We start from the raw sequence: 19,418 nt of genomic DNA, 5'->3' as shown, positions 1-19,418 counted from the left end.
TGGCCTTCCTGTTTTTGAGGCTCACCAATGGTTTCCATCTTGTGGTGAACCCTCTGTATTCACTCTGGTGAAGTCTTCTCTTGATTGTTGACTTTGACACACATACACCTACCTCCTGGAGAATGTTCTTGATCTGGCCAACTGTTGTGAAGGGTGTTTTCTTCACCAGGGAAAGAATTCTTCGGTCATCCACCAGTTGTTTTCCGTGGTCTTCCGGGTCTTTTGGTGTTGCTGAGCTTACCAATGCGTTCCTTCTTTTTAAGAATGTTCCAAACAGTTGTTTTGGCCACGCCTAATGTTTTTGCTATCTCTCTGATGGGTTTGTTTTGTTTTTTCAGCCTAATGATGGCTTGCTTCACTGATAGTGAAAGCTCTTTGGATCTCATCTTGAGATTTGACAGCAACAGATTCCAAATGCAAATAGCACACTTGAAATGAACTCTGGACCTTTTATCTGCTCATTGTAATTGGGATAATGAGGGCATAACACACATCTGGCCATGGAACAGCTGAGAAGCCAATTGTCCCATTACTTTTGGTCCCTTAACAAGTGGGAGGCACATATGCAAACTGTTGTAATTCCTGCACCGTTCACCTGATTTGGATGTAAATACCCTCAAATTAAAGCTGACAGTCTGCAGTTAAAGTACATCTTGTTTGTTTCATTTCAAATCCATTGTGGTGGTGTATAGAGCCAAAAATGTTAGAATTGTGTAGATGTTCCAATATTTATGGACCTGACTATACATGACATCAGAAAATAAAAGGTAGGTAAAGACCTCATTTCACTTTGTGCTAGCCAAGGTAGTGGGAAACTCTGCAAAAGCAACAGGTGGGTCTTTCATCCCAAGCATATTGTGGACTTTATGGATTAATGTGAAAATCATCTACATCTCTCAGGAAAAGAATGCAGCCAATATCTTGTGTTTGCTCAGGAGCGGACAGGAGAATTTCTGGCATTTTGTGTTTGAGTAAGGATTCATAGTAAGATTTGTGGATACAGTATGGCAACCAGCACATGCTCAGAAAGTGATATGCTTAATCAGGACAACTGCCATAGAACAACCTGCACTCAGCAAAAGACATGTTGCCAGAGTATCAGGAATGGAGGAGTGAATAGTACAAACACTAATCCACTCCAAAGCAATAGTGCAGTATTTATGCAGATTCACTCATCCTCTTACCCAGTACCAGGGCCGGATCTAGCCTGTCCGATGTAGGGGTGCAGTAAAAAATGTCAGGGCAGTGTATTGGAGGCAGTAGAGCAGTGTACAGGGGTCAGCAAGGCAGAGAATCGGGTCAGCAGTTTTTAAGGCAGGGTACAGAGACTGTTAGTTTGTAGGGCAGTATACAGTGGGTTATCAAGGCAGTGCGCAGAATTAGCAGGGAAGCGGACAGAGGTCAGCAGTGGAGTGTACAAAAGGACAGTGTACAGGTGGTCTGTATGGCAGGGGACAGGGGTCAGCAGGGCAGAGAACAGGGGTCAACAGAGCAGATGACAGAGGTCGGCAGGATGGAGAACAGGTGTTATCAGGGCAGAAGACAGGGGTCAGCAGAGGACTGGGTTTACTGGTGGCAGATCACTCAGCAGAGCTCCTACTCTCATCCCCACACTGCACATAGCCTGGGCACTCAGCCAATCTCTTCCTCCCCACACAGGATACAGCTTGGATCGGATTCCCTTACAGACATAGCTTTGATCTGCAGTCTGTAGCTGGCTACTGCAGCTGTGCTGCCATTCAGATCTGGGAATTTCACAGGTCAGAACTGCAACATGGCAGCCAGCTATACACTATGCAGATTGAGGCTGTGTCTGTAAGGGATCCAATCTAAGCTATGTACTGTGTGGATAGGAGGAGATCTGTTGAGTGCCCTGTGTGTAGCGCAGGCAATGCTGGGATAAGGTCATGTAGCACCTAGAGTGAAGATGACAAACTGCGCCTCTGAAGTGTGAACATCTGTCTCAGTATAAATTCCTTCCCGTCAAAAAAAAAAAAAAAAAAAAAAAGACTGCACTAGTTAGTAGAATCTCCCCCTAAGCATAAATTCCATCTGCAAGCTAAACTTCTTTCACCCAAAATATGCAAAAATCCCCCTCCTCCCAGGTCCAAATCCACCCTCCCAGTTCAAATATTTGTCCTCCAATCCTGCCTTCCAGCTCAAATCCCACACCAATTCCACCCTCCTAGCACAAATCTCCATCAGCCCCAAAAAATCACCCTTCTCACACATTCTCTTTTTTTCACAAATTTCCCATCCTATCACATATTAGCTCCCACAAATTCCCCCCTCCTATCATAAATCCCCCCCAAATTGCACAATCCCCCCCCCCAAGTCACCCATATTAACCCAAATTCCCCACCCCCTCCCCCTCAATCCCCCCTCACAGCACAACTCCTCTCTCCCCAATCCCCCTTCCTAGAACAAATTCTCCCCAATCCCTCCCCCTAGCACAAATCCCCCCAATATCCCCTTAGTAAACCCCCCCAGCACAAAAAATCCTCCCAATCTGGCTCAATTCCCTCAAACCCCCTCCTAGCACATATCATCCCCCCCATCCTTACTTTTAGCCCAAACCCCCCCCCTCCTAGAACAAATTCTCCTCAATCCCTCCCCCTAGCACAAATCCCCCCAATACCCCCTTAGTAAAACCCCCCCCAGCACAAAAAATCCTCCCAATCTGGCTCAATTCCCCCAAACCCCCTCCTAGAAAATATCATCCCCCCCATCCCTCCTTTTAGCCCAAATTCCCTCCCCCCCTTCTTCCACAAATCCCCCCCCCAATCCCTCCACCTAACACAACCCCCTACAAATTACCTTTCCCAGGACAAATCCCCCCTCCTAGCAAAAATTGCCCAGCGCATACCCCCATCTTACTACAACCTCCGAACACAAAATTTCCCCCCAATCCCTCCTCCTAGAACAAATTCTCCCCAGTCCCTTCCCCTAGCACAACCCCTCTAAATGACCCTTCCCAGGACAAATCATCCCTTCCTACCCAAATCCCCCCAGTCCCCCCTCCTAGCATAAATCTCTCCCGATACCCCCTTAGTACAACCCACCCCACATACATTCTTCCCAATCCCCCCTTTTAGCCTAAATTCGGACACCTCCCTTCTTGCACAATCCCCTCCCCCAAACAAATTCCCCCCAATCCCTCCTCCTAGCACAACCCCTTACAAATTACCTTTCCCAGGACAAATCCTTCCTCCCTACCCAAATCCCCCCTCCTAGCACAAATCCCCCCCCCCCCCATCCCACCACAACCTCCCAGCACAAACATTCCCCCCAATCCCCCCTCCTGGCTCAATTCTCCCCAAACCCCACTCCTAGCACATATCATCCCTTCCCCATTCCTCCTCCTAGCACACATTCCCAAATCTCCAACTCCCCCTTCCTATCACAAGCCTTACAAGCGGAGGGGGGGGGGGACACTGCTACAGAGCCAGAAGCAGGTGTGGGTTTGTTCTTTCCCCTCCTATCAGAACAGCGTTCCTCCGTGTGACAGATAACACAGGAATGCTCTTCTGTTGGGTTGCACACATGGTTTGAATACCTGCTCCCCACCCATGTGTCCTGCTGCCGGGTGCCGAGTAGCCATTGGAGGACATAGGGAGTGGGTAATCAAACCATGTGTGCAGTCCGACAGATAAGCAATCCTGTCTTATCTGTCAAACGGAGGAACACTGTTCTAATAGGAGGGAAAGCACAGCCCCTTCTACAGTCTCTCCCCTCTCTGCCACTCTTTTTTCCTCCTCTTGTAGGCTTGTACCAGTGTTGACTGTGGGGCTAGAGGGAAGTAGCCAGGCAAAACATCCATCGGGTGGCTGGCCTGGGGGGGGCACAACGGAAATCTGGGGGGGCGTAGCCCACCCAAGCACCCCCCTAGATCCGGCCATGCCCAGTACCAGAGGTACTGGGGTTGTCAAGACTGTGGTCCTGACTCCCTTCCATGACCTAATGTCCACTGTTCTACAGCAGAATAGGAGAGTAGCTATCGGCAGAAGCTAAAGAAACTAGTTCCAAACTGCTCTTAGGTCTCTGGATGCAAAATTTTGACATACATGCAAATTGCATATTCTACAGTACAGGAATCAATTCAGACCCCATGAGTTATTTGCCACTACCTTTAAATGGTTGGACACCGGCAATAGCTTTGCTGGGTTTCCCCCGTTCATTTGTGATGCTCCAGTTTTGTTAGCCAGCAATAGAAAGATTATAGAGAAGAGAGGGGAGGGACCTATGTCCTGTACTGTACTCCAGGATACAGAATTTACAGGTACGTCAAAATTTATTTTATAATTAAACCATGGGACATCCACAAGCAATAACCAAAGGGTCAACAACTGGACAATTAAATAGCTGCAACAGACCCACAGGAATAAAAGAAGCCACCAGAAGGAGTTGCTCCCGTTGCTTTTGTATGCACCGAACATACTTTTGGTTATTGCTTCTGGTTGGCCAACTGGCCAAAGGCTTTGTCTCCTAATGAAGTCTGAAGAAAAACTTATTTGAATTGAAACAGCCAAAATTAACCAGTTTAGGGGTCGTAGGATATACTGCACATACTAACATTTCCTCTGCCCTACTTTTCTCCCCCCAATTGCTACATCCCTGAGGCTATCATCAGCAATTTCAGGCATCAAAATGACATCTGGGAAATGCTGCAGTATCCATTTCCTAATTAAATTGATAGAATCTTTCAAGCTTTCACTGGCACAGTAACCAACAAATAGTATAACTACACCGTATGTGGAAGCCATGATTCCTTTAACAACAGTATACAGATTAGAATTGGTAGCTCTGTAATATTAGGCCTGAGGAATGAGGAAATTTGCATGGCTCTGCCCACTATCCGAATTGTTTTAATTCAAACTGTAAGCTAAATATGCAAATAATTTTTGTTTAAGATTACTGTGTTTCACAGTTTCAGTGATAAAGTTCATTAAAATATGTTGTTTTTTTTAGGAGGTGCCAATGTGTAAATATGTCCTTACTCTCACATCCATGTTTTTTCTATACTCCTGCAGGTCATGCAGTGAATGTAACCTTTATAAATACATTTTTATATTTTGAATACATGGTTGGTGCTCTTAATATTCTTGAATTCAATCACTTTCATTTTCTGACATTATCAGCCCATCTTTTTTTGTTTGTTCAGACAGAAAATTAGTCAAATTTGTAATTTCAGGCTTTAATACAAAGTTGATATTTCTACTTGTACAGTATAATATAATCAATACATCACATTTCTGCTGTACCTTCAGTTATAAAGACATTTGCTTTTGGTGATTAAGATGAGCAGAGGGTTGAAGCTAATATTTATATCATAAAAGTGGCTTCCATATTGCTGGATGCAATATGCATTAAACTGGAACAAATTTCTCACCTTTTTAACTTTTCCAAAACAAAAAAAATTAAGCAGTGCAAGTGCCTTTTTCTTCATATTCAGAATGCCCTTTTGTTAGGTTTACATGGCTCGCTTAGCTACAGGATTAATGGAATCTTACTGATTGTTCCACAAAATGCAAAATTTTGAGCAACAGATGAATTTTGCATGACATACTTCTCTTAAGGTTTGCAGTAATTGCACTAATGTGTGTGTGCGCACGTGGGGGGGGCAGTGAGAACAGTCTCAGATGGTTGCCAAGTAGCACAATTAAGTTTTAGATGGGTAGTCCCTAATGCAAAAAAAAAAAAATTATATATCTCAATAGGACAGGCTTGCAATACAAGTTGAGCTGCTGTTTTATGTTCCCCACCTGTTTCTATAATAAATATTTTTGGTACATTTGTGACAAGTTCCTCTGTCAGAATGATATGCTAAAAATGTATGTACATACATATATGTATGCTTGTATGAGGATCCTTTTATAATCTGGAGTATAAAAGTAGTGTGGTGAAGAGCAGTTGACCTGTATATGTAGTTCCCTTCACGCTTAACATCTCCACAGTGAAAAAATAGTATTTCAACAGAATATGGACAGCAGCACGTTTCTTCATTTCATGGACATTAATCTATTTACAAAAGGAACCACAATATAAAAAAGGAGTCTAATTTTAATGTCACTTGAATGGATACAAATACAATACTTAAAGCAAGCTACTGGCATACACTCAAAAGTATTATACAAACCACACTTTTGTGGTTGTGGACACTGCATCATGTACATAGAAAAACACAAGTTGGCTGCAGTCAGAAAACTGCCAGATGTTAAGTCTGCAGCCCATTTCTGTCTTTTCTTCCAAATGAAAGTTTTGTGAACTCTTATAGTGAGACTAGATCTGTAAAATTTAGAAGGTTGAGGCCTTTTGCAGGACTTAAATAAGATATGTGCGAGCTGTTAGTAATATGTTTGAACATAATCACGATTTACAAGGAATGTTTCAAGTCAGAGGCAGGTTGTAGTGGCTCTGCAGGTAAATTACAATTAATCCATGCCATAGTTTACACCAAGGGCCTGCTTAATTTCACTTTTTGCTTGAGTGTTTTTCATTTTTTTTCTTTTTTTTCTTTTTTTAACAAAGCCTCTCTGTTAAGACACAAGCATACATAACTAAATTTTACCATTTCACAAGAACATTGCTGTTATTCTGCCCAAACAGTTCTACTTTAAAATACTCAAATAACATGAACCTCAGGGATGCCACATTATTTTCTCCTATTCTTCTAATAAAGAACATATATTGTTATGCTATCTGAGAGCACCACTTCCGGTTTGAGATCCATGTATACTCAAGAAAAGGGCTTGAGGTATCAGAACCAAAAGCATTTTGAAATAGAATTGACCCAAGTCTCAAAAGTAAGCTCTGCACCACGGAGTTCTGAACGCGAAGTCTGTAAAAATGTTTTCAGTAACCTCCCATCCCTTGGTGCCAGCCCCTTTTTTCCTTTTTTTTTTGTGTAGTTTATGTGATTAGTCTTTTTAAGAGGGTCAGCAGAGACTGCATCAAAATCAGTGGTTGAACATGTTCAATTATAATGGCTTCTTATGTTGCATAGTGATCAAAGCTGCCCAGATACTCCAAACTGGCTTGGTAGCAAAACTGGTATTCATCCTAAAACAGAAAAAAGGAAAAAAGGTTACCTCTGGTTTACCCCAACATATATTTATATTATTATTATTATATTATTATTATACAGGATTTATATAGCGCCAACAATTTGCTCAGCGCTTTACAATATAATGGGAGACAATACAGCAACAATACAGTTCAATACAAGAGGGATAGGAGGGCCCTGCTCCTTGGAGCTTACAATCTAGGAGGGATATTGAATATAAATATTTTCTATACACTTTCTTTTAATGTATATTTTGGTTGAAAACTATAGGAACTTACCTGAAGGGAAATGGCAATCATTACCTAACATTTAATAAGAAAGCTCATCCTAGGGCCCCTCCAAATATGTATGTTTTGTAGGCAACCTTACACATACCATTTAGCTCCGGTTCACACTATGAATTGCACAAGAATTGCTGTGCATTCCTGTGCTGTTCACATGCGATTCAGTGAAGTGCAATTTGAGCCAATTCAATTTGAATGGGCTCAAATCACACTGCATCACACCAAAAATAGAGCTTTCACTACTTTTGGAAATGCACTGCAACTGGATTGCATGGTATTTTTTTGTACAATAAGATCAGGTGCAGGGAAACGTGCTGTGTTTGCGCTTTACGTTTGGGGCATTGTTAACACTGACACCCACTACAGATCGCAACTGTAGTGTGTTTTGAACGCAGTGCAGGAAACTCACAAGGAACAAGGGTTTCTTGCACCGCATTCTAGTGTGAACCTAGCCTTAGTCAAAAGCATAAAAATGCTGAGGAAACTTTTTTTTTTGATGGTCAGAAATGTTTTTTGTTACACAAATGAACTTTACATAGACAAACCTAACAATGTGGTGGACAAATAATAATACGTTAATTTTCTAGATAAGATGATTCAAGATGTAACATAGAAATAATAGATTTTTTGCACTGACCCAAAAATCCTTTCTTGGCTAAGTTCAGACTTGTGTCTAAACTGCCTTGATTCTGAAAATAATCAGTGTTCGGATCACTTTTCAGAGGTATTTGACATGACAGCAAAGTGACGCCTCCTTACTGCCTGTTTTAACCCCATTGTTCCCAGACTAACACGCAAGTGCTGGCACTGTGTGTGCCGGCAGGGTGTCTGCATCGCTTCCCCATTCACCTGAATGGGTCTCGTCTGGCAGGCTTAATTTCCTTTGCAGCTTAAGGGGGAGGGGGGGGGCATTTGTTTGAGTTGCTAAAAATGCAGCTTGTTTGCATGTTTTTAGCACTCCCCAACTGCGAGTCTATGTGAGGCTCCTAGAGTTCAGTGAGGGACACAGCAAAGCCTACTCGTGAACTATGGTTTAAACTTCTGCCTATAGGAGGATTGCACATTAGGTATAAAAACTGCAGGACAGCATCAAGGGGGCATAACCCTTTCCCTAAGCAGTTTGCTCAGTTTCAGCAAGCAGTATGAACAAACAATGGCAAAAGCTACAAAAAGATAAGTATTTGAATCTGGAATTAAAGAACAACACAGAAATGTTCATGCCCAAATTGAACTTTATGCCTAACAGAGGGCTCAATTTATGTTTTGAATATATTTCATCTTGGACATGAACATTTCTGTGTAGTGCTTCAATTACAGATCCAAAAATTTTCCCTTCAACTCAATGTGACTGTGATAAGCCTTCGTGTGCAGAATATGACTACCTATTATTTGGATGCTCCACATGGAGACTATCAATATGCTATTGGCAAGAATTGAATTATATCGCTAACGCCCAGTGTTATCTCAAGGTTCCAGTGCCACTAATTCAGTACAATAGGGTATGTAGCTACACTATATTGCTAAAAGTATTGGGACACACTTCCAAATCACTGGATTCAGGTGTTCCAATAACCTCCATGGCCACAGGTGAATAAAATCAAGCAACTAGGCATGCAGACTGCTTCTACAAATTTCACATTTGTGAAAGAATGGGTCACTCTCAGGAGCTCAGTGAATTCAAGTGTGATACCATGATAGGTTGCCACCTGTGCAATAAGTCCATCCGTGAAATTTCCTTGCTACCAAATATTCCACGGTCACCTGTTAGTGTTATGATAAAGTGGAAGCAACTGGGAACAACAGTAACTCAGCGACGATGTGGTAGGCCACATGAAATGACAGAGTAGGGTCAGCACATGCTGACACGCACAGTGTGCAGAAGTCGCCAACTGTCTGCAGAGTCAATAGCTAAAGACCTCCAAACTGCCTGTGGCCTTCAGATTAGCACAACAGTGTGTAGAGAGCTTCATGGAATGGGTTTCCATAGCCAAGCAGCTGCATCCAAGCCTTACATCATCAAGGGCAATGCAAAGCTGCGAATGCAGTGGTGTAAAGCAAACGACCACTGGACACTAGAGCAGTGGAGACGCGTTCTCTGGAGTGACGAATCACGCTTCTCTGTCTGGGTTTGGCAGTTTCCAGAACAGTACTTGCCTGACTGCATTGTGCCAAGTGTAAAGTTTTGTTCAGGGGTATTATGGTGTGGGGTTGTTTTTCAGGGGTTGGGCTTGGCCCCTAAGTTCCAGTGAAGGGAACTCTTAAGGCATCAGCACACCAAGACATTTTGGACAATTTAATGCTCCCAACTTTGTGGGAACAGTTTGGGGATGGCCCCTTCCTGTTCCAACATGACTGCGCACCAGTGTACAAAACAAGGTCCATAAAGACATGGATGAGCAAATTTGGTGTGGAGGAACATGACTGGCCTGCACAGAATCCTGACCTCAACCTGATAGAACACCTTTAGGATGAATTAGAGCGGACACTGTGAGCCAGGCCTTCTTGTCCAACATCAGTGCCTGACCTCACAAACACGCTTCTGAAAGAATGGTCAACCATTCCCATAGACACACTCCTAAACTTTGTGGACAGCATTCCCAGAAGAGTTGAAGCTGTTGTAGCTGCAAAGGGTGGGCCAACTCAATATGAAACCCTAAGGACTAAGACTGGAATGCCATTAAAGTTCATGTGCGTGTAAAGGCAGGCGTCCCAATACTTTTGGCAATATAGTGTATGTCCCTCAATGAACTCAAAGAAAGGGATGCAAACTAAAGAAACTCAAACAAGAACTACTACTACTGCAAATGGTAGATGTCTGATGCTTTGACAACCCACAGAGTAGAGACTACACATATGTCTCTTCCAACCATTAACCATAGTCTTGCATAGATTATGTATTCACCTCCAACAGATATCTATCCCTGATCACGGATGCAGAAACAGGAACTACCCTCCTATCAGACTACTCCCTGATTCACATCACCATGGCCTTAGGGTGCATTTATGGAGACTCAATTGGGTTGATTTACTAAAAGGCAAATAGACTGCGCATGTTACTCCAGAGCTTAGTAAATTAGGTGAAGTTCCAAATAGCACAAAATACCCAATCACATGCAAGGAAAATTAAAAAAACAGAAAAAACCCCTGCATTTTTGTTTGCACAATTGGCCTCCCTCGTTTACTGAGTTCTGGAGCAAATGCCCTTGCAGAGAGCACTGTAAATCAACTCCATTTTATATTGAGTGACTCAATAGTACTGACCGGCATATTCAAGGCTTTGGATATCTTTTTCTATCCTTTTCCATTTTTATATAGCTGCACTACCTTGATATGCAGTTCTTTTCTACTCCCCATGGCTCAGTGCCTAGGCTGCAGCCAACAAACTCACTGACTATTTATACACAGACATTAATTGCAATTTTAAAAGCCACAGAAGTGGTAAATTAACCTTTAATTGCCATTTTAATCTGTGTGTGTCACCTTGTTTGTCTGTACCAAGGCAAACATTCCAGGGTATGTAAACGTTTGATTAGGGCCATTTGGGTGATTTCTGTTATCATTATGATTTTAAAATGAGTCAGACAACTATGTGATAATAAATAGCATTACATGATTGCTATCCTGAAATAAAAGACAATTATTTTGGCATGATCAGTCATATTTTCAATAATCAAAATTTGACAATTTCTGCCAACATTTGAGCACAATTGTATAATCAAAATTAATAAATTTCTGTCACAATATTGTATACAGAAACTGGATAACTAAAAAAAGGTACCTTTTTGTTATTAAAGCGGTAATAAACCGCAGAAAAGAGAAAAAGTCCCCCGCAAGGTAATGTCATAATATGCTAGTATGCATCACATACTCACAATATGTAATACTTACCTTAAACTGAAAGCCTTCCAGCGGCGCGCTGTCACTGCTACAGAGGATTCCATCTTCACCTGGTCTTCCTCCCGGGTTCACAAGCTCCGGCCATCTGACAGGCAGGGCCGTGATGACGTCACTCCTGCACATGCGCGCGGGAGTCCCAGACCACGGCACACAGCTCTGAAGGGACGACACGGGAATGCCGTACCTTCAAAGCGCATGAGCCGGCTTAGAAAAAAAGAGAGAATAAGATTTTGCATAAACAGATACTTTCATCAGTTTGCTACATGAATTTGTTTAATCTCCTCTTCTTCAGTAATCACACTACAACAATGTAGCTTTGTAGCAAGTCACAAGGTGAGAGCACCTATAGCAGAGGATTGTTCTGTATCAGGAATTTGTGACCACTGCAAAGAACTGCAAAGAATATAAATAGATTTGTTATCTCTGAGCCAGCATTTCAGTCTAGGAAGTAGATGCTGACCGTGGATAAAGCCTGAACAAAGATGGATTCATCTTGAGAGTATTACATTTACCCATTACTTGGCATACTTGCACTTGACGTGAGAAATATATTTGATGCTGCCATCTTAAATCTGACAAAACATATACTTTGAATAACTTTAGGGCTAATCTCTTAACCATCTAAGGCTCCATGTACACGAGACTAGCATAATCGTTGGCCGCGGGAAACCGCAAATGGCGGCAACAGCGATTTTGCCTTGGTTCTGCCACATTTTGTGGTTTCCCGCTGTCAAAACGTTCCTATCCTGAACGTGGAGGTTTAACTTCACCTAAATGCAGCAGCTCCTACACTCTGCTACAAGCCTGTGTGTACATAGACACATAGGCGTTTATGGAGCCGAGTTTAGGAGCTTTGGCAAAAAAATGCCAAAAGCTCCTAAACTTGAGTTTAGGAACTGCTCATACACATGAAGCCTAAAACCTAATCTCACACATGACACAAACACTAACCTTAAGGAAGAACTTCTTCTGGATCAAAAGTGGGTATAGAATTGTGTATACAGAGGTTTTCTATATTTTTTTCTGTTGGTTTTTAAAGTAACCATGTAACTATCAACCGAACAAAAAAAGCTGTGTATATTGCCGCCTCCAACTCTGTGCATACAGCAATTGTTTCCATAAAATTCAAAGCAGTGGATTATTTTAAATATTTATTTTCTGGCATTTCTGGCTGTAGCTCCACCCCCGTGAAGCCTAAAAATATGGATGATCTTATGGGGAAGGGGAAAAGGAATTACAGCTAGCACTGATCCCCGCCCCCTCTCCATTCTGCAGCACCATTTCTCTTCAACTCTCCTGTTCAGTACACACAATTGAGACCTGCCACCTACTATTTAGGGCACATAGAGAGTGGAAACTGTCAGCTTGTTTAGTGACTGGTTGTAGCTGAAGTAGAACAGTTTAATTCATAAAAACACAAGCTGACAACAGCACAAATTGGCTACAACACTTGACGGACACAGCCTAGCATAGTACCTGGCTTGTGCTGTTGTCGGGTTGTTTTTTTGTGAATTAAAGCACTCTTGTGGAATTCCATTTGGCAACTTAGAGAGGGCTGTGCATATTTTGTGTGCACAGCCTGTCCTGGCATCTTTGCTCCTGAGCAGGAGCTCAGTCAGTGGGAAAGGAGTCTCCTTTGATTACTGCTGTTGGATAGCTAGGTGGGGGTGGAGGGGGGGTTAGATATCCAATTCCTTAGCTCAGCAAACCCTGCACAGATTTAGATAGGGACAAATGCTAACTGCACAGGATTCCCTTGGGAGTTTAACAAGATTTATTTTTTTCTTGTGATAGTTCTTCTTTAACTTAATCCCTAACCCTAGGCTATCCCCTTCAAATCCATACTTTCCTTGCTGAAAAATCAGTCCTAACCTTATCCTGTGTTGAGACTGTGGAGATCATCAAAGAAATCAAAGCAAGTAGCGTCAATAAGTTGCTGCCAAAACTATCCAATACACACACATATACTTCATAATATCACTTTCATGTTGCATGTTGGATATGTATTTTTTTACTTGTATGAAAACGGATAAAAGTCAAATATCCCTGAAAATGTGTGGCATAAAGTTGTACTTTATCTTACCTCTGTCTGTACCATTGCTGGTCTTTGAGTTCGCAGCATCTTTACTGTTTGGAAAACATCTACAACCCCCTCATAACGCATTCTTTCTAGGACGATACTGAGGGTAATGAAAACCCCTGTCCTGCCAACACCAGCACTGCAAATAAGAATAGAAAATATAATGCAATAAAACCTGGATTAGGATCACCGAAGAACAGATGCAAAAAGCCAAAACCTTTCATATGCATTTTATTTTATGTAAACTAAAAACTACAATAGGATCACGTCAAACACGAACATTCTGCATTTGAGTTTAGCTGCCAAAAGGCTCTAATTTTAAACCTGACATTAATATTCTGTAACTGGTGGTCTCTTCAGTTACATACTTACGTTTGCCAGTATTTTACCCTACTGAGCAGTCCTGATTCAAGCCAGCACAAACACTAGCTCACTTTAGTATAGTCCACAAATATTAAGTGCAAGAAGGAGGCAGAACAAAACAGAGGCACTAAGAAAGTCTATAAATACAGCTCAGACTGGAGTTTAACTCAGTACCTACTGACTTTAGTAAAATACTTTCTGAATGTCAATAAAGGCATTAAACCCAAAACCAAAAATGTAATATAATGCAGCCAATCAATCATCACATGGTGATCTGGCCAGTTACACACTTCATGTATTACAGTGGCTCCACTCTGGATGAATGAGCACAGGGGGCACCTTTGCAAGCAGCATGGTCAGTCTGAGGGTATGGGAGTGTTAGATGTACTAGCAGATCTATATACACTAACCAATTGAAGCCAAACTTCAGCTCACACTTTATAACCAGTTACAGCAAACATTCTTTTCCTTTTGGAATAGAGGTTTTACATAAATAATTAAAATCTATTGATTGTAAGCATTGCATTCAGCTTCCAAGTTTTATTGCCAAAACTTAAATGAACAAGCTGAGGTTACATAGTTAGTCTGGCTGAAAGAAGACAAAGTCCATCCAGCTCAACCATTAAAAAAAAAAAAAAGTTATGATCCTATACCCACAGTTGATCCAGAGGAAGGTGAAAAAAACCCAGCAAAGCATGATCCAATTTGCTCCTGCTGAGAAAAAAATTCCTTCCTGATCCCCCGAGAGGCAATCAGATATTCCCTGGATCAACTTTACCTATAATTGTTAGTATCCAGTTATATTCTGTGTATCTAAGAAACAGTCCAGGCCTTTTTTGAAGCAATCCACTGAGCTGGCCAGAACCAACTCTTGAAGGAGTCTATGCCACATTTTCACAGCTCTCACTGTGAAGAAACCTTTCCATGTTTGGAGATTTACATTTCTTTTCCTCCAGATGTAAAGAGTGTCCCCTTGTCCTCTGTGATGACCTCAGGGTGAATAGCTCTACACCGAGTTCACTATATGAACCACTGATGTATTTATACATGTTGACCATATCCCCCCCTTAATCTCCTCTAATCTTTCCTCATAGCAGAGCTCCTCCATGCCTCGTATCAGTTTAGTTGCCCTTCTCTGTACTTTCTCTAGTTCCCCAATGTTCTTTTTGTGAACTGGTGCCCAAAACTGAAATGCATATTCCAGATGAGGCATTATTAATGAGTTGTACAGGGGTAATATGATATCTCTCTCTCTGGAGTCTATACTTCTTTTAATACCAGAGAGGATTTTGCTCGCTTTGGAAACTGCAGCTTGGCATTGCATGCCATTATTAAGCTTGTGATCTACCAGAACTCCCAGATCCTTCTCCAACATTGATTCCCCCAGTTGTACCCCCCCTAGTATGTATGATGCATGCATATTCTTAGCCCCCAAGTGCATAACCTTACATTTATCAATATTAAACCTCATTTGCTACATAGTTGCCCAATTAAACAGTGCATTGAGGTTGGCTTGTAAGCTGAAGACATGCTGTAAGGACGTTAGGCCACTGCATAGCTTGGTGTCATCTGCAAAGACTGAAATGGGATTTTAATCCCAGACCCTATATCGTTTATAAATATATTAAAAAGTAAGGCTACGTTCACACTAGCTTTGTCAGCAGGCGTCAGACAAGCGTTTGGGAAGCGTTTTTAACGCTTCTCAAATGCCTATGAAAATTCTGCATATGGCAGCACACAGTGCTGTTCACACTGAAGTGTTAGCATCGCGGCAAAACTGACGACTCATGTGGAGTCCGGAGGAGTTGATGCCTCCCATTCAAGTCTATGGTGCCACTCCTCAAATGCCTGGTAGGCGTTTGCGGAGCGTTAAAACCATTTAACTTCATTATAGGCATTTGTGGTTGCATCTTTAACACTTGGCAAACACCTCAAAAACGCGCATAGGGCGTTTGGGGAGCATTAAAAACACTTCCCAAACGTCTGTCTAACGCCTTTCAAACTCTATAGGGGCGATTGGCAAGAGTTAGAAATAACTCAAGTGTGAACGAGCCCTAAGGGTCCCAACACTGAACCTTGGGGTACACCACTGACAACCCTAGACCATGCAGAGTATGAATCATTAACCACTACTCTCTGAATACGATCTTTTAGCCAGTTTTCTATCCATTTACATACAGATTTTTCCAATCCTTTACATTATGCATTAGCTATGTGTGGGGAACTGTGTCAAATGCTTTTGCAAAATCCAAGTATACCACGTCCACTGCCACCCCTCTGTGCAAGGATTTGCTCACCTCCTCATAAAAAGAAATCAGATTTGTTTGACAACTTCTGTCTTTCATGAATCCATGCTGTCTGTTGCTTAAATTATTTTTTTTACAGCAAGAACTCATCTATGTGGTCTTTTATTAAACTCTCCAGTATCTTCCCAACTATAGAAGCTAAACTAACAGGTCTATAATTACTTGGTAAAGATTTTGACCCCTTTTAAAATATTGGCACCACATTGGCCTTACGCCAATCCAGTGGTACTATGCCAGTCATGAAAGAGTCCCTAAAAATTAGAAACAATGGCTTTGAAATGACAGAGCTCAATTCTTTAAGGACCCGTGGGTGTATGCCATCTGGTCCAGGTGCTTTATTCACCTTTATACTGTTTTTGGATCATATCAACTGTGAGCCAATGTGGATCATCTGGAGCTGTGTCAATACCATGCCCATTATGGACAAGAGCTCCCCCATGCTCCTTTGTATATACAGAGCTGAAGAAGGTATTAAATAAATTTGCCTTCTCTTTGTCCCCAGTCACCCACTCTAGATTATTTTGTAAAGGGCCTACATGCTCGGACTGGACCTTTTTACTATTAATATATTTGAAGAATTTTTTGGGGTTGGTCCAGCAATCTTTTGCAATCTGTCGTTCATTTTCAATTTTTGTGGCTTTTATTTCCTTTTTGCATATTCTGGTATGTTCTTTGTAATGTTTAAATGATGATAGCGTTCCTTCATTTTTATAATTAATAAAAGCTCTTTTATTATCTATAACTTTTTTAACTTTGGCCATAAACCACATAGGTTTGATTTTTAGCCTTTTAACCACTTCCATACAGGGCACTTTTACCTCTTCCTGCCCAGGCCAATTTTCAGGTTTCAGTGCTGTCACACTTTGTATGACAATTGCGCGGTCATACAACACTATACACAAACTAAAATTTTATCATTTTCTTCACACAACTAGCGATTTCTTTTGGTGGTATTTAATCACCACTGGGGTTTTTATTTTTTGCTAAATTAACAAAAAACAAACACGTTTTTCTGTGTTTCTGTTTTAAAAGTTTGCAAATAATTAATTGTTTTTCATAAATTTAGGCCAAGATGTATTCAGCTACATGTCTTTGGTGAAAATAACCCAAATTAGTATTTATTATTTAGTCTGTAGGAAAGTTATAGAGTTCACAAACTATGGTATTTATCTGAAAATTGATCAATCCTGAAGTACTGACAGCCAATCTAATTTCTTGAAGCCCAAAAATGTCAGAACAGTACAGATATCCCCCAAATGACCCCTTTTTGCAAAGTAGACAGTGCAACATATTTCATAAGAGGCATGGCGAGTTTTTTGAAGTTGTAATTTTTTTGTCATTTTTTGGAAAATGAAAAAAATGAAAAAAATTATTATTTTTTTTTCCATACTGTCACCAGTGCAGTACAGTGTCATCATATAAATTGCATGGCGGTGATCAGGGACACTGACTGGTGACAGTACATAACAAAAAAAAATAATTTTCTTTAATTTTTTTATTATTTGTAATTTTTTATTAAATTTTTTCCTCTTTTTTAAGATTTGTTTTTCATATTGCACTTAGCCCAAAATAGTATAATGTTACCATAGTAACATTGTACTAGTTTGGGGAAGTGATCAGTATTTTGTTTTTTTACACAATTTGCTTATAGCAAAGAATTACTTTGCTATAATAAAGCATTAACCTGAATGAAATCAATTCATTCAGGGTTTTTTTTTTGTGATTAGCTGTGATTTGGCCATGGCTAATCACATGACACAGCTGGGCTGTGATTGGCCAAGCTTGTGCATGTGATCACTGTGACCATTCACAGCTAGATACACTTGTATACAATGGATGGCATGAAAGGAAGCCATCCATTGTATACAACTGTCACATGGTACTGGCAACAGGGCCAGTACACAGATCTGTCATCGCCCGTGTCTGAGGTACACTGCTGGTGACAGATCGCGTCGCAGCGCGGCCCTGCGGGTATGCGCATTCCGGACATATGGCATCAACCCGGAGGGACGAGCTGTTAAATTGGTTAAACTTGTTGCCCATGGGAATATATTTTGCAGCGTGTTCACATACAGTCTTTTTGAAGAACTCCCATTTCTGTGTTGTGTTCATTGATGCCAATATTCCCTTCCAGTCTAAGTCTTGGAGAGCAGCTCTCAGCCTTAAAAAATTAGCTCTCTTGAAATTGAGAGTTTTTATTTTTCCCGTATGTGCTCGTTGTTTACAGCTAACACTAAATGAAATCATGTTATGGTCACTGCTACCCAGATATTCTTTTATATGGACATTCGTAATAAGCTCTGCATGGTTTGAGATTACCAGGACTAGCAGAGCATCATTCCTAGTAGGAGCCTCTATGAACTGTACCATAAAATTGTCCTGTAGTAGGTTTAAAAATGTTTGCCCTTTAACTGTTCCTGCAGTACCATTACTCCAGTCAATTTCTGGGTAGTTAAAATCCCCCATTATTATCACTGTCCCAGCCCTTGCAGCCCTTTTGATCTGTTCAAGGAGCTGGTTAGAAGCTGATTGGTTTCTACGCAGAAGTGAGCCTGATTTTGCACTCTCCAGCTTTAGTAAATAAACCACAATGTGTTACTTTGACATGTGGATAAATAAAAATGGGTCAAAATAGCCCTTTTGAAAAAACTCCATCTGAAGCTAAATCTTACAATTAGTGGAGGGTGTGAATGGTAAAAGTGAAGCTCCCTCTGCTGGAGTCTGCTGTTCTCTCCTGATAAACTGTGGCAGGTGTCCGTACCATAACCTTGGGAACTGGGCAAATGTGCTAACAGCATTTAAACAGTGCACCACATGCTGGATCTGTGCAAGCTGCTGTGGTTTTGTGTAAGCCTGATGTATGGATGCCCTTGTGATTGCCAGTATTTAATAGGTGGGCTAAAGTGTGTGTCATGCTACAAATGATGTTACCCTATGATGATATGGAGTCTGAACAAAGGGTACATGGGGGCAAGTTTCTGGCACCTTTTGTGATATCAAAATTGCAGAATGCCTGGTCTATCTGAAACCAGAGGCAGATGACTATGACAAGTTAAAAGAGGAAATTCTGAAGTGTGTGGAATTCAGTAGTTCTATTGCCTGTACTGCTTGATGAATACTCTGGCCCCAGAGAATTCAGATTATGTCACCAAGTGATAAAATTAATTACTGGATTAATGAAGTCTCAGAGGATTAGAAGATATGTAAGCGTCCAAGTTGGGGGAAAGCTGTCTGCTCCAGCAACAGGCATAGTTCTAAGGTAAAGAAAAGCTCCAAAGAGCGTGGTTCCTGGAGGTCCCAGAAGGATGTTGATAGGCCTAAGCCTCCAGGGAGACATTCTATGGGAATTCCTGACAAAGCATAGAAGCAAAGGATTTGCTTGAGATGCAGTAAATGGAGGCATGTTGTTGCCAAATATGGCATTT

At 41.3% G+C, this 19,418-nt stretch overlaps 1 protein-coding gene across 1 annotated transcript in view; it reads right to left on the bottom strand.

The window, feature by feature from the left end:
- Positions 1 to 5,178: 5,178 nt before the first annotated feature.
- The window catches only part of PTPRS (protein tyrosine phosphatase receptor type S), a 531,027-nt gene continuing 516,787 nt past the window's right edge, over positions 5,179 to 19,418 (bottom strand). Inside the window, exons 36-37 of the mRNA XM_089681016.1 lie at positions 13,328 to 13,463; positions 5,179 to 7,059 (exon numbers count right to left, since the gene is read on the bottom strand). Coding sequence (XP_089537142.1) covers positions 6,991 to 7,059; positions 13,328 to 13,463 — 205 coding nt within the window. The 3' untranslated portion in view covers positions 5,179 to 6,990. The remainder of the gene's footprint in view (positions 7,060 to 13,327; positions 13,464 to 19,418) is intronic.

Source organism: Staurois parvus, unplaced genomic scaffold (genome assembly GCF_062004578.1).
Source record: "Staurois parvus isolate SC_StPar_1 unplaced genomic scaffold, SC_StPar_1.0 ptg000256l, whole genome shotgun sequence".
Lineage (NCBI taxonomy): Eukaryota > Metazoa > Chordata > Amphibia > Anura > Ranidae > Staurois > Staurois parvus.
This window is presented reverse-complemented; position numbering and strand designations above follow the sequence as displayed.